Genomic DNA, 13,155 nt, shown 5'->3' on the forward strand with positions numbered 1-13,155 from the left:
ATATAGCAGCAGATTTACTGGTTTGGAGTTGTAGAGTATACCTCTTCGAAAAGATAATTCAAAATGGATAATTATGTGGAATACGAAAATCATAAATAATAAATCGATATTTTTTAATAGCTCAAAGTTCTCAACAAGCTTTTCGGTATTTCCATCTTCTTGTATTCAGGACTAATCCCTATAAACGCTCTCTAATTCGACGTTCTATTCGATATGCTCCATTATTCGATAATATTGAAAGTCACCAATAACTACCATTCAATACGCTCCTATTTGATAAAAATCCAATTAAATTAGAGGACAACCCTTAATTTTTTATAGTATATACTATTACCGGAGCCAGTCCCGGCACGGGTCTTTTGTGTTACAAAAGTTAATTGTCTTTAAATAAGGGCAAAAAACTCTCATGAACATCGCTCTACCATTCAATACGCTCCTATTTGATAGAAATCCAATTCATCTTGAAAATTAAATTAGAGGGCGTCGTTGTTTGTACATATGAAATTGACGCAAGGGAGTCGATATGCACAATCTTAGATATATCGTAGTATTTATTATGTTCAGTCATCAAGTTTTTATTTTTTATTTATTTGTTGATCCATTATTATTATTTGGAGTATAGCATCGTTTGATTTTTCCTGGGACTTCTTTAGCTGAAATACTTTCCCCGAAGGCTGAATTTGAAATGATTCGAAATAATTTAAAGTTTATCCCGCAGAATTCTTAATCAGCAATTTTTCTGATGGTTCGCATTACGTAGCCATTTCAAGAATCTCACAGTAGGAAAACTCTAGAGACCTTTTTGTATTCATGATATGCACCATTGCGATGTCTTCCACGGACTCAACAGCTGATTGGTTGTAATTGACGTATTGTCTGATTTTACGTCAAATTACAACCAATGATGAGCTGTTAGCTCCGTGATGTAATCTCCGGAGACATTGTAATGGTGCATATCATGAATTATCCGGGACTGCAAACCGACCATTCCTTTTATATGCATGTTTGGGACCTTTTTTTGGGGGGAATCAGATATTATTTATTGCACGTTGTTTATTGTATCATTTTATTTTTCTATTTATTAAATCAAAAATTAGCAATTTGGAATAATACTATTTTCATTCGAAAATAGAAAAGTGTTCTTTCTTTATTTTCTTTGCGTTTTTTTGTGGAAGCTTGAGGTGAAGGGATGCATCTTCTTGATTCTTTCCTTTTTGTTATATTGGGCCGTTCCATTAAATTTCCATACAGGGGGTGGACGAACTAAAATCAGTCTTTTAGCCCCTGGAAATTTTGAAATAATTTTTTACCTCCTGGAAAAATGCAAAAAACACTCTTTACAGACCCCCTGGAAATTTCGCTCAAATTACCCCCTGGAAATATTCGTAAAGCCCCTGTATGGATATAAAATGGAATGGCCCATTACTATTGTGCAATTAATGATGCATTTTTTTGCTCACGGGACCGTGCCTGTTCACAAGAACAAATTCCGAAGATTGGGTAACAATTCATTAAGTACCAACTCTCGGGTACCTTAATAAGCAGGGGGAGTTGGAAAAAAAATGTCGTGGGTGGACGATTTTTGAAAAGGAGGCTAATACAGCAGAATTAGGACAAAAGAGGAAACTTTTAAAAAACATTTTCCCAAAAACAGATGAGCGGATGGGGGGGGGGGTTGAATAAGAATAAGAATGTCCTGGGTGGAAAATTTTTGAGAAATTAACTGTGTGGCGGCTATTAGGTAGGTACCCAAGAGTACGCCCCACCAAATACTATTTAGTATTAGAGGGTTGAAAGGTAAAGGTTTCTTTACTTAGTTAGATCGGGCAGAGGGGGAATTGGGTACGTACGAGAACGTGCCACTTGCCAGGGTCACTTTTTCTAGGCTATCTGAAGATATCTGACAGGGTCTCAATAATTTCCTAACTTTCAAGATGTGTATTTGACAGAGCCGACTTTTGATTATTTTGGAAAAATTTTAGGGTGAAAATTGCATTAGAAATTCTTTCATTTTTTTGCATACTTTTAGTCACCTTTGCACTCTCAGCGTATAAACCCGATAATTAGCCGCACGTATCCCCTCTGATATTTATCAGGGGGGATCTGGGTCAGAATTCGACAGAAATTCAGCCGCTGAAATAGTTCCTCTGTCGGCGGAATAGTCGTCCGGCCGGCGGAATAGTTATCCGACCGCCGAAAAAGTCATTCGGCCCGCGGAAAATTGGCCGTCGGAAAAGTTATTCGGTCTGCGGAAATTGAGGTCGAGTTGTTTTTTTTCGAGTTATTTTTTTTGAGTTATGAAAAACCGAGTTGTTGCGTCCTTTTTCGCAATTTTTGGCTTGATTATAATAACCTTATCAACAATCTGGTATTCGGGAACCGAGTTATAGAATAGTTCAAAATAAGGGAATTTTAAATAGCTAATCTTAAATTTATTCAATTTAAAATAGCCGAGTAGTTAACAAACAGGAAATAACTCGAACAATTGAATTAAGCGAAAAAAAAACGATAACGATATTGATGATGAATGACATCCTAATTAAACCAAAATTTACGAAAAATATTGTCATAACTCGTTTTTTCGTAGCTCAAAATAAAAACTCGAAAAAAATAACTCAACCTCACTTTCTGCGGACCGGATAACTTTTCCGACGGCCAATTTTCCGCCGGCCGGACGCCCGGCCGGCGCTTACAAGCGTGCAGTTCAATATGCCTGGAAAGGTACCTTATATATAGTGCACTATATTTCTCAGCTATAAAACTACGTGAAAGAAAAAGCTTGGGAAATTTTCTGTTTCAAAGAAAAACTGAGAAAATTATTCTTGTCAGCTGTAATTATCAGACAATAGAAACTTTTTCAAACAAATGAGATGAATAAACCTTTCTTTTTAACAATTATTTTGAATTTGTTTTAAAATTCGGCCCTTGCAGTCAATCTCACAGAAACACACCCTTACAGTGCATTTTGGGATGCTGAAAAACCCCACCCTTAAGCGCGGCACATGACGCAGGCCAGATCATATGAGTGTCCCCCCCCGGGGCCGGACGACTATTCCGCTGGCTGAGGAACTATTTCGACGGCCAAATTTCCGGCGAATTCTGACCCTGACCCCCCCCCCCTGATAGATATTTTTTAGTAGGGGAAGCGTATCGTATGTAAAATTCCCGTCCAAGAGTTACCCCCCCCCTCCCTTACCCTGTGTATCAGAGAGGTCAAGTTTTCAAACAGAAAAATTATTAAATTAACTCCCAGGGGGGGGGTACTACCCTTGTCGACCGACGGGGGTGCTCCGCTGAGGTTCGAAAAATGGACCCTACGTGGGACTCGAAATTTGCGAAAAAAGTGACCCTGAATGGGACTGAAATTCCAAAATATTCTCAAATTTTCTAATTTTTCCCCAAATTTTCCAAAAATAGACACCCTACGAGGGACTGATTTTTCTATTTTGGTGTTTTTGCGACCCTACCTGGGACTTGTGGAGGATTAAAAAGGTACCCTGACCAGCGGAGTGTCCCCGTAACCCATCTTGCCCTAGTACCCCCCCCCCCGGAATTAACTATATTCGAATTTATTCGCGCTGTGGTGATAACTCACGGTACCCCTCCCTCACACGCGATAAAGACGTGTCCTCTGATTAGGAAACGTTTCCGACACGAACGACGGAGAGAAATGAATAGATGAAAAAAGAAACGAGGAGCAGTTGTATGGTGGCCGAGAGCTGCCATCCAAAAAATTATAATAATTAAAAATAAAAATGAATATAAAATGCACTTTAGATATAAAAATACTTTTTTAATTCAAAATAAAATGCTTCTCTAGGCCTAGAACTGCCAAAAAAAAAATAATTTCTTTTTTCAAAACAAAATTGAAATAAAAATGAGAAAAAAATCCGTTGTGGCCGAGAGCCGCCAAAAATGTCTTTCTGCTGGATGACTGCCAACTGCTCTTTCAGGCAATGACTATTATTGACGATGGTTGTTAATGGGATTGTGAAGAAGAAAAATAAGCGCGGAATGAAAAGAAAATTTATTTTACACAAAACAAAATCAGTCAAAGACAAAAGAAAAGCTGTTGATTGAAAATGTCTAAAAGGAAGCAAGAAACTTTTGATAAGAAAACAGATTGGAGAGAGCATGCAGGGAAAGTGAAGGTGAAGCGAACCTCGAGAAATGGCAAATCAAGCAAGGATAAAACAACACCAGCTGCAATTATTATTCCACTTGAAGAGACTATTTTAAAACATGGTGAATTTAAATGCATATTACATGCCACAGACCCAGCAGGTGCTCTCAAGAAATATCCAAGATTAACATCTCAAGAGTACGTCAACTTTGAATTCGATGAGATTACATTAGAAACCATCAAAGAGGCATGTAATAAACATTTCAGACACAAGTCTGAAAAAGTCTTGCCACCTGGTATGACATGTGATCTTTTAACATCTGATCTTGGTCCGTCGTGTGAAAAGTTGAGCCATTTAGAGGAAAAACTTGCCCATGTCAGGTTCATAAAAATCCAAGACCGATCCAATGCCAATGGAAATATAGTCAACTCAGGTAATCGTTACGCACTTTTCAGAGAAAGGTTGATTTCGCGGCTAATTCTTGCGATTAAAGGCTAGTTGAGCTCTTTTTAGATAGCTAATGCATTTTCCAACCTTTTTCATTCATATAAGCTATCTTCGATAAGCCAAAATTCATTAAACAACATTTTTCAACTGCGTAATGATTAGGTGCCAAATCTGCAATTATTCCGCATTTTTCCCTATCGATTCCGCGCATGCGGAATGATTGCGGAAGCTGCGTAACGTTTGAGAACCCTGATTACGCATCCCTAATCTAATCGTTACGCAGGGTTATTGATCAAAGGGAAAACAAATAAATCAACAAATAATTGAACATTGACATAATACTTTTCTTTTTTTCTTATGTTTTAGATGTACTCGGGAGCATTTCATTAAAAAAATCATTGAAAATACATTTGCGATTCACTTTTTTTACGTTCAAGTAATGCTTGTGGACCCTTTGGTAATCGGGACAAATCCACTTGTGATTGGCTTGTGGTATCATTTCCAGCGGACCACATATGATATTATCCACTGGAAAGATATCTTCGTCAGACCGGGGCTTCTTTAGGATATTGTCAGATGTCCCGAGCTTTCTTTCGCAGCAATCCATTGCTAATGCGACAGTGATGCCTTCCTCGTCATGAATGAATCTCTTTTTCGCTTGTCCGATGTACAATGCATCGGACTTGTCGTGCGAAAAGATGACGCCAAACCAACTACCAACAATTTCATCTTCAGACATATTAGGAGCAGAAAACTTCCTCCAAAGCTCCTCCATGACATAGAGCCTGGAAAAATCAGACCTGAATGGTAATGGCTTATCAATCACCGACTCGCTCTCCTGCTCTCCTTCCGACGACAATCCTTCTGATTCTTCTGTCTCCATTCCTTCTTCAAACACCTCTTCGTCCATCTCGTCGAAACTCTCCTCGCCATAATTGTATTCATCATCTAATTTTTTCTTCTTTCTGGCTTTAGCAGCCTTCTTCTTTCCAGTCGATTCCTTTTTGGCGGCCTCCGTCTCCTTCTTCTTTTCCTCTCGCAAACGCTTTCTTTCCGCTTTTTGTCTTTCCTTTTCCTCTTTTTCAGCTTCTTTAGCTTCTATGGCATCCAAAAATTCCTTTTGAGTAACAACCTATAAAGCAACAGATGAAATTATATTAGAAACGTCTTTATCTTCGAAGAAAGGTTTTTGCATCGTCCGCCACAACTGCACAGTTACTATGATTATGTCTATGAGAAATATATCCCAGAACAATATTATCAATAAGATGAAATGTTATTTGAATTTTTCTTACCTGACCACGTAGATCCAACTTTTGTCTCTTTCTGTTGGCCTTCTTTTCGTTTTGAGGCTTTATCCGATTAAGGAAGAGCTCCTCAAAAGATGTGTTACTCGGTGTTGTGTTAGGTGTTGTGTTGGACGTTGTGCTAGGGTGTGTTTGTTGATGCTGTTGTTGTTTTTGATCAGGTACTAATTCCCATTTCGGGATCCAATGGAATCCTGGGGGCGTTGGTTGAAATGGGTAAGGTCCAATCAGCGTCAATAAGGTCTCCTGATTGGACTTTGACGAAATGTTACGTGCAGCGTTAGGTTCCGCCGATTTCGGGGTTGAAACATTGCATGATCGAGGTTGAATATTTTCTTTATTGGCGGTAGAAATTGATGGCTGGTCCAGATCAGGTTGCGGTAATTTTGAGGGGTCGGTTGTTGTATCCGTCGAAGTAGCGACATCAAATTCAATTTCACTTTAGAAGAAAGAAAAGCAAGTGCAAGCAAGTATCAAGGTAAGGTTAGGTTTAGTTTCTGCTGTCATTTACGATTCTTATCAACTAATTTAGTCTTGCTAATTTACCCTGCTATTAGATAATCAATGTCACTTAAGTTGACAATTGTTAAACCCGTTGAAAAGTACCTTATGTTTCATTTTCAAAGAGTTCTTTAATAACCTTTTACGAGTAACAATCTTTATGAACTTACTCGTCAGCCAGCTTATCCCAGTCTAATGGTTCACCAGTTGCCTTCCATTCCACAAACTTTTTCAACAGTCTCGGGTCCAGTCGTCGTTCTGGATATTTGGAACGGTCTACAGGAAATATTCCTGAAAAAAGGAATTATAAACCATACTAGACTGTAGTGTCATATCATTTCGACACCCCTGTATCAGTCTTTCGACCAGTTAGCACAAATCTTAATATCTTAGCTCACGGGGACTAAAATTTATTCTTCAAAAAATAGCAATCCCCTAGTAATTGAAAAATACCTGTTTTCTGAAATCCTGAGATGGCATTTTCTTTTGTCATTCCACGGGGCCAAACTTTACACAATTCGTTGACAAATTCGCATTTAGTCAAGGGCTGTTTGATCCCCAAAACTGAAACCCGGTTATGTAGATTCTTGTCCCACGCACGTTTCAATGGACCGAAACATGAAACGTCAAGCGGTTGTAGGACATCAGTCACATGAGGCGGAAATTTAATGATTATGATATCCTCTTCAATCGCCTTCTTGATGACAGCAATGGATATATGAGTCAAGTGCCCGTCAAATAGCAGCAACAACGGGCGTTCAGTGACCTTCTCGCAAAACAAGAAAAACCATTTAGTAAATGTTGATGTCTCCATCCAACCTAGTAAGAAAAAGAGTAGAAAGGTAAAGTATTTTAATATAATAATATTTAATAAAATTTTGAAACAATTTGAAATCCCTACTGAAAAGTAGCAATATACTAATTGCCATCTACAGTAAACCTGATTACGACAAGATTGTCAAAATAGTAGTAGGTAAAGTATTAAAGAAACATACCATTTTCAGACTTCCCATACCATGTATTGGGTAAGGCCTCATCTCCATACCAAGAGGTCAAAATGTTCTTCCCTTTGAAAACAATCAAGGGATCGAGCACTGTACCATCAGCACAACTAACGCCCAAAACCGTGATGTTTTCTCGACCCGCGCCATAGCGCATTCTTAGCGCTTTTTCACCCTGATGAAGTTAAGAGAAAGGAATATATAGAAAATACAAGTTACGATTTGGTACTTTTCTATCTAATTATATGAAGATAAGCCCGTCCTCCATTGAGTGAATCAAATGCTAAAGATATAAAAATAATGCTGTACACATTAAGATCAGTACTAACCTTGATAGTGACAACTTTTCCTTTGCTAGGATCGGTAGGGAATCCACTTTCATCACAATTCCAAATCCTTGATTCGTCTATTTCTGGCCTCTCCTTTAAAACCTAGAATATAGAGATGGTGTTTCTTAAATTTAAATGAACGATTCAAAGCTAGAGAATTTGCCTGTCTGAAATTAGTTATTTCATCAAAGTAGAGAGTAAAAAATCTATATCTAGTATTCACCTGCTCGATTTTATCAAAAAAATCGTAAATGATGAAAGGGTTGGCTGTTGCGGATTTTCGTGGGGCGCTTATCATTTCTGCTTTCTTGTTAGAGAGCTTATTTCGTGCCATAAAATTTCCCATCCAGTGCATTCCCGGGCGGTTATCATTCGACTTGAATTCTGTCGGGAAGATCTTGTTCATAGTCAAATAGTCTTGCACAATATCCTGATTATAAAAGAAAGATAAAAACATGAGGAAAACACGTAATTGACGAGCTCGATCCTACGAAAGTAAAGAATCTCAGAATTTACGTTTGACAAAAACTGACATAATTACCAGAATGTTGTCTTTTGTGGGGCAAAAGCCATGGTTGCAAACAACTCCTATGCACGTAGCCAATTCTTCCTCAGTCTCGTCACCCAAAGCATTCCTATGGTGTTAATAAGAAAAACTTGCATAAAAATTAAGCTATATACGCACCCTAACAAAAACATCAACCTTTATAAAAAGAAATTCGTTAGGAACGCTGGGCAAAAGTATTGTCACTCAAAGTAACCTTCCAGTGCAATAACTAGATACCTTCTTCCACCTCTTCCAAGCTCCTTATTGTTGTTTTTCTTTTTGAGCCTAAACCTAAGGGTCGACTCATCTACCCCGTGTTTTTTTGCCACTCCACGGATACTAACACCTGGAACACTCTGGTATTCATGGATGGCGTTTGCCATATCTTCCTCTACCCATTGATTTTTTGCTTTAACTTTTACTTTTTGAAAGTTTTTTTTCTTTGCCATTATATACTTTTTTATTTTACTAAAAAATAGAAAACAATTATAATTCAATTGAAAATACAATATAATAAAAAAGATAGAAATTTAGCTCGTAATCGTAGCACATGTTTACTTGAAGAAGGTCTTGAAAGGAAAGAAATCTTCATTGAAAAATCCCTCGTGAAAATATGAGAGAAAGCATTGTTTGAAAGTAGCCAATCAGTGGATCGGAAAACTGTTAAGAAAACCAATTGGCTATTAAACTGTGTTGAAAAGATATTACTTGAAACAATGTATTGGCGACTTTAAGCTTGAATGGTAACTTGAAAAGGTGCGTAATGATTGGGCTACCCTCGTTAATTTTACGCACCTAATTGATCCGCGGCTCTTGTTATTTATCACGGAACATTCAAGAAAAAACATTTGGTGGGATAAAACGTACTTGAATAGGCTGTTTCTTAGCAACAACCATTTGCGCGCTATCTTGTACCCAGATCTCCTCAGTTCAAAAGTTACTTCATCCTTCTAAACTATCAAAATGGTATCGCCACAGCGCATTTTCTTTAAAGCGAATTTTGGCGAGCGGGAAGTCAAAACAGAAACAAATTATTGGTACAAAAGGTAGGGAAATGTTTTGGCTTTCATAATAATTTTACTTCAAGGTTAGAAACCAAGTATATCATGAAATATTGGCGATTCAAAAAGTGCGTAAGAATTAGGAGTGCGTAACGATTACCCGAGTTGACTATAATGAATATGAAAGCACTCGCCATAGCACTACCACTACTACTCAATCTACTACTAACAAGATGATTGGCCCCTCTCACAACTTCTCTACCAGCACTAAATTGCCGAAAATACTGAAAAGTGCACCACCACCTAAAATTTTAAAATCAAAAATGGTGGCACCACCCAAAAGTCTTGGGGTATCCTCCATGTTGAAATTAGGAAAGCCTATAATTAAAATAAATTCTTCATTCTTGAATGTTGAATTAAGTGACTTTGAAATAACAAACAGTGGATGGTCCAAGCCAACTGTAGTAAAATTTAAGGTAGGAGAGACACCATTTGCATCCGGAGGTTTTCGTCACGCATTCCGAGCCAAAACAGAACCATTTGACGGGAAAGAATATGTACTTAAGAAATACACTGCTGAATCGTTGAAAAATCTTTACAGACTGGAAGAAACTCCAAATGCCCATGCCCGAAAGTCTGTACAATTGAATGCACTTGCTTCAAATTTTGCAGCTCAGATGAAAAACGAATTGCCCAATGAGTATCTCTGTATGGAGTACAATAGTCTGATGCTTGGTACAGTAATGGAAACAAAAGAGATAGTCACGGTGGAAAGATTTATTGAAGGTCAATTTCTTAAGTATGTAAACAATGATGGTAATGTTATTCCAACTAATGGGCTTATGCAAGACATGGCAGAAGCATTCAGTCACTTCACTTTTGCAAAATCAAACAGTCAACTTATGGTTTTAGATATTCAAGGGTCAAATGAAATTATGTTTGATCCAGAGGTTGCTACAGTTGGGGATACCTATGATGAAAACGGATCTCTTAATTTTTGTATGGGGAATATGTCCAAGGAGGCTATAGTAACATTTTTTCGTATGCACAAGTGTGGGACATTGTGTCAACTATTGAAAATAGACAGTTTGAAAATAGTTGATGTTAATGAATAGGTTGCAATATGACTGATAAAAAAAGTTGAGATTTTTTTACAAAAGTTGTCGAGATTTATTAATGACAATTGTTGAGATTTGTTTTAACTTACACAAGGACGATTGATGAAAGTTGTCTAAAAAAAATGTGCAATTTTAATCACACTGAAACGTTGCGTTATTCTTTGTTTTTAAATTCATCTACCCTACTTGTACTGTTTCTATTGATATCATAAGTTATGACCTTGCTTTTTCAAGCCCTAGGAGAAAGGCCTGTTTCTATGTTTAGAGTTTCAGTTTCTTAATTTTTTTTGCTATTTTTTAAAAACAATCTATCTAAAGAATTTATTAGGATGATTTTATTCCCATAGGGACCATTCAAAAAGTATGTACGCTCGAGAGGGAGGAGGGGGGTACTCCCAAAAGCATATGAAAGCGTACATGGGGGAGGGGGTCCTTGAGGAGAAGTACGTACGCTCGTAATGTTTCCTAAATGTCTTTCTTGAGAGAAAACCGCAATATTTTCACATCAAAAAATTGTTTTTGCAATTGATATTTTTCATTTCTCTTTTGGTATTTTTGTTCATCTTGTAGATTCTTTTAATTTCTTGAGACTTTGTTATAAATATGATTGGATACCTACTTATTCTAATGTTACAAGAGTTTCAAGTTTCGACTTTGGTTAGGGGGTTGTACTAAAAAGCGTACGTACGCTGAAGGGGGGGGGGGTACACATAAAGCGTACGAAAGCGTACAATCGGTGAGGGGGAGTCAAAAATTTTTTCGAGCGTACATACTTTTTGAATGGTCCAATATAGAATATCCAAGTATTAGTTCTCTTATAGGTGTACTTTTTATTTTATTTCATTTAAAATTTTTTGTTTAAGACAAATATTTTACATCGAGGTAAGCCTTAACATATTCTTGTGAAGGTATTTTTGATGGGTCTTCAATTATTTGTGTAAACTTCAATTTCGTATCCAAGTCCAAGTAGTCTTCTGGTGTTTCAAGAATCCCAGACAATTCAGCTACCTCTTGGAGTTGCTCTGGTTTGATTTGAAAGCCTATAAGAAAAATGAAAATGTGACTGTCTTTTACTTCTTTCTCTGTAAAATATTTTAAGCTATGTGATTCGAATTAGTCAATAAATCAGAGTCTGCCGGGAATTTGGTGGTCAATAAAGATCTATCTATATTTCGTCTTTGTTTACCATTATTGTTACACGTTATTGTTATAATTTCTAGATAAATTTCCTATTTTTCAACAAAAAACTATACTTACCACATTTTTCCATATCATATTTCTCTGGGAATGAATAAATATGATTTGGTATACCATCAGGTAAATAACATCCTCTTTGCTTTCTTATTCTATGCGTGTTCCAAACCAGATCTTTAAACTCATCAAGTTCTCGTTGGATTAGTGGAATCATAACGTACTTCATTGCATCTCTATTAGAAATGATAGGACTTGATTTAAGAAATAAACTGATCAAAACATCCAGTCCAGTCTATTTTATTAATATTTCTCAACGACCTTAAGAGAAGTCCATCATTTTGCTAAACAAAGCCTCATAATAACCTATTTTTATAGGTTTTTAAATAGTACATTTTACAACCCCGGGCAACTTATTTGACCCCTCCTATGTTAATTAAGCATCAAAGAATGAGGTTGTACGTATTCCAGAAATAAAATGTACCTATCTTGTTCATTTTCTGGATCATAATGATGCTGATCTTTAAGCCAAACGAGTCCCTCTTTGAAGAATTTTTCAAGTCGCTCATGTAACTCTCGCCACCAACGTTCAATCTGTTATTTAAAGTCGAGAAATTCGAAATATTAATTTTATATTTTGCCTAAACCCCTTCCCTTTAAATAAAATTTGCTTGACATCATCGCTAAAAATAAAAAACTTTATCCTTTGCTCATTTGACTCAGACCTCATTGTTTATAACTCAATACCTGGTTAGTTGTCGACGGACCATAAATAACAGAATCACTTGGCTCATCAATCACCTGGTCTTCGCTACAAGTCTTGTTTCGTAGATACGATTGCATTGTTGCCATTGTCCCAGTTTCTGAACCTTTATCAATTCGCATAAAATTAGGCATACAATTAGATTTGGATAGGTAGTCCCAATGCCACTTTCCAATCAGCTGTGGGTTGCTGTTTGTATCCCATACTTTTAACCAAAGAATTTTGCGACTGGCTGTATCAATGCAACCATAGATAGCAAGGGGAAAGGTCCAATTTTGATATCCCATTAATTTATCATGGCCGTCTAGCGACCACACCCAATTTGAACCGGCTGAATAAAAGTGACCTCTTGGTTTCTTTTTGTTTTGAAGTCTTCGCTCCTCTAGTAGGCCAGGGTTAGCATCATACATGACGTTATGGACTACATCTCGTGGCACATTCATGGAATATTTCTGCCGAATTTTCTGGTGCATAGCCCTGTATCCGAGCAAAGCACCAGGTCCAGCCATTTCTTTTGTCACGGCACTTTCTATGCGTTCAATTGGAATTGTGTAATCAGTGTATCGAATGCCAAAATGTGCTAATCGACGATCAAGAGATCTCAAACTCCATGGGTATTGAGAAAAATCTCTCTGCACAAAGTCCAATATTTCCTCTCTTTTGGTTCTTGAAGCCACATAGTTTTTTAACGCAGCTTTAAGTTCGTAGTTATTCTTCCAACTAAAAGAGTACGCCATTTTGCATTCTCTCAGGCAGATCTAAAAAGGTCAGAAAATTCAGGGTTTTTAAATCGAATGTTTTCTTTTTTGGCGCGAAATATTATTCA

The 13,155-nt window shown here is 37.1% G+C and overlaps 1 protein-coding gene across 1 annotated transcript; it reads right to left on the minus strand.

Annotated features, from left to right (window-relative positions):
- Nucleotides 1-11,186: 11,186 nt before the first annotated feature.
- LOC136810316 (uncharacterized) lies at nucleotides 11,187-13,083 on the minus strand. The gene is made up of 4 exons (XM_067066879.1): nucleotides 12,314-13,083; nucleotides 12,051-12,160; nucleotides 11,633-11,802; nucleotides 11,187-11,415 (listed from the first exon to the last, which is right to left on the minus strand). Exons 1-4 carry the CDS (start codon nucleotides 13,064-13,066, stop codon nucleotides 11,234-11,236), a joined length of 1,215 nt encoding a protein of 404 aa, XP_066922980.1. The 5' UTR covers nucleotides 13,067-13,083; the 3' UTR covers nucleotides 11,187-11,233.
- Between the last annotated feature and the right edge of the window lie 72 nt (nucleotides 13,084-13,155).

Source organism: Clytia hemisphaerica, unplaced genomic scaffold, assembly GCF_902728285.1.
Source record: "Clytia hemisphaerica strain Z4C2 unplaced genomic scaffold, Clytia hemisphaerica genome assembly, whole genome shotgun sequence".
Taxonomy (NCBI): Eukaryota; Metazoa; Cnidaria; class Hydrozoa; order Leptothecata; family Clytiidae; genus Clytia; species Clytia hemisphaerica.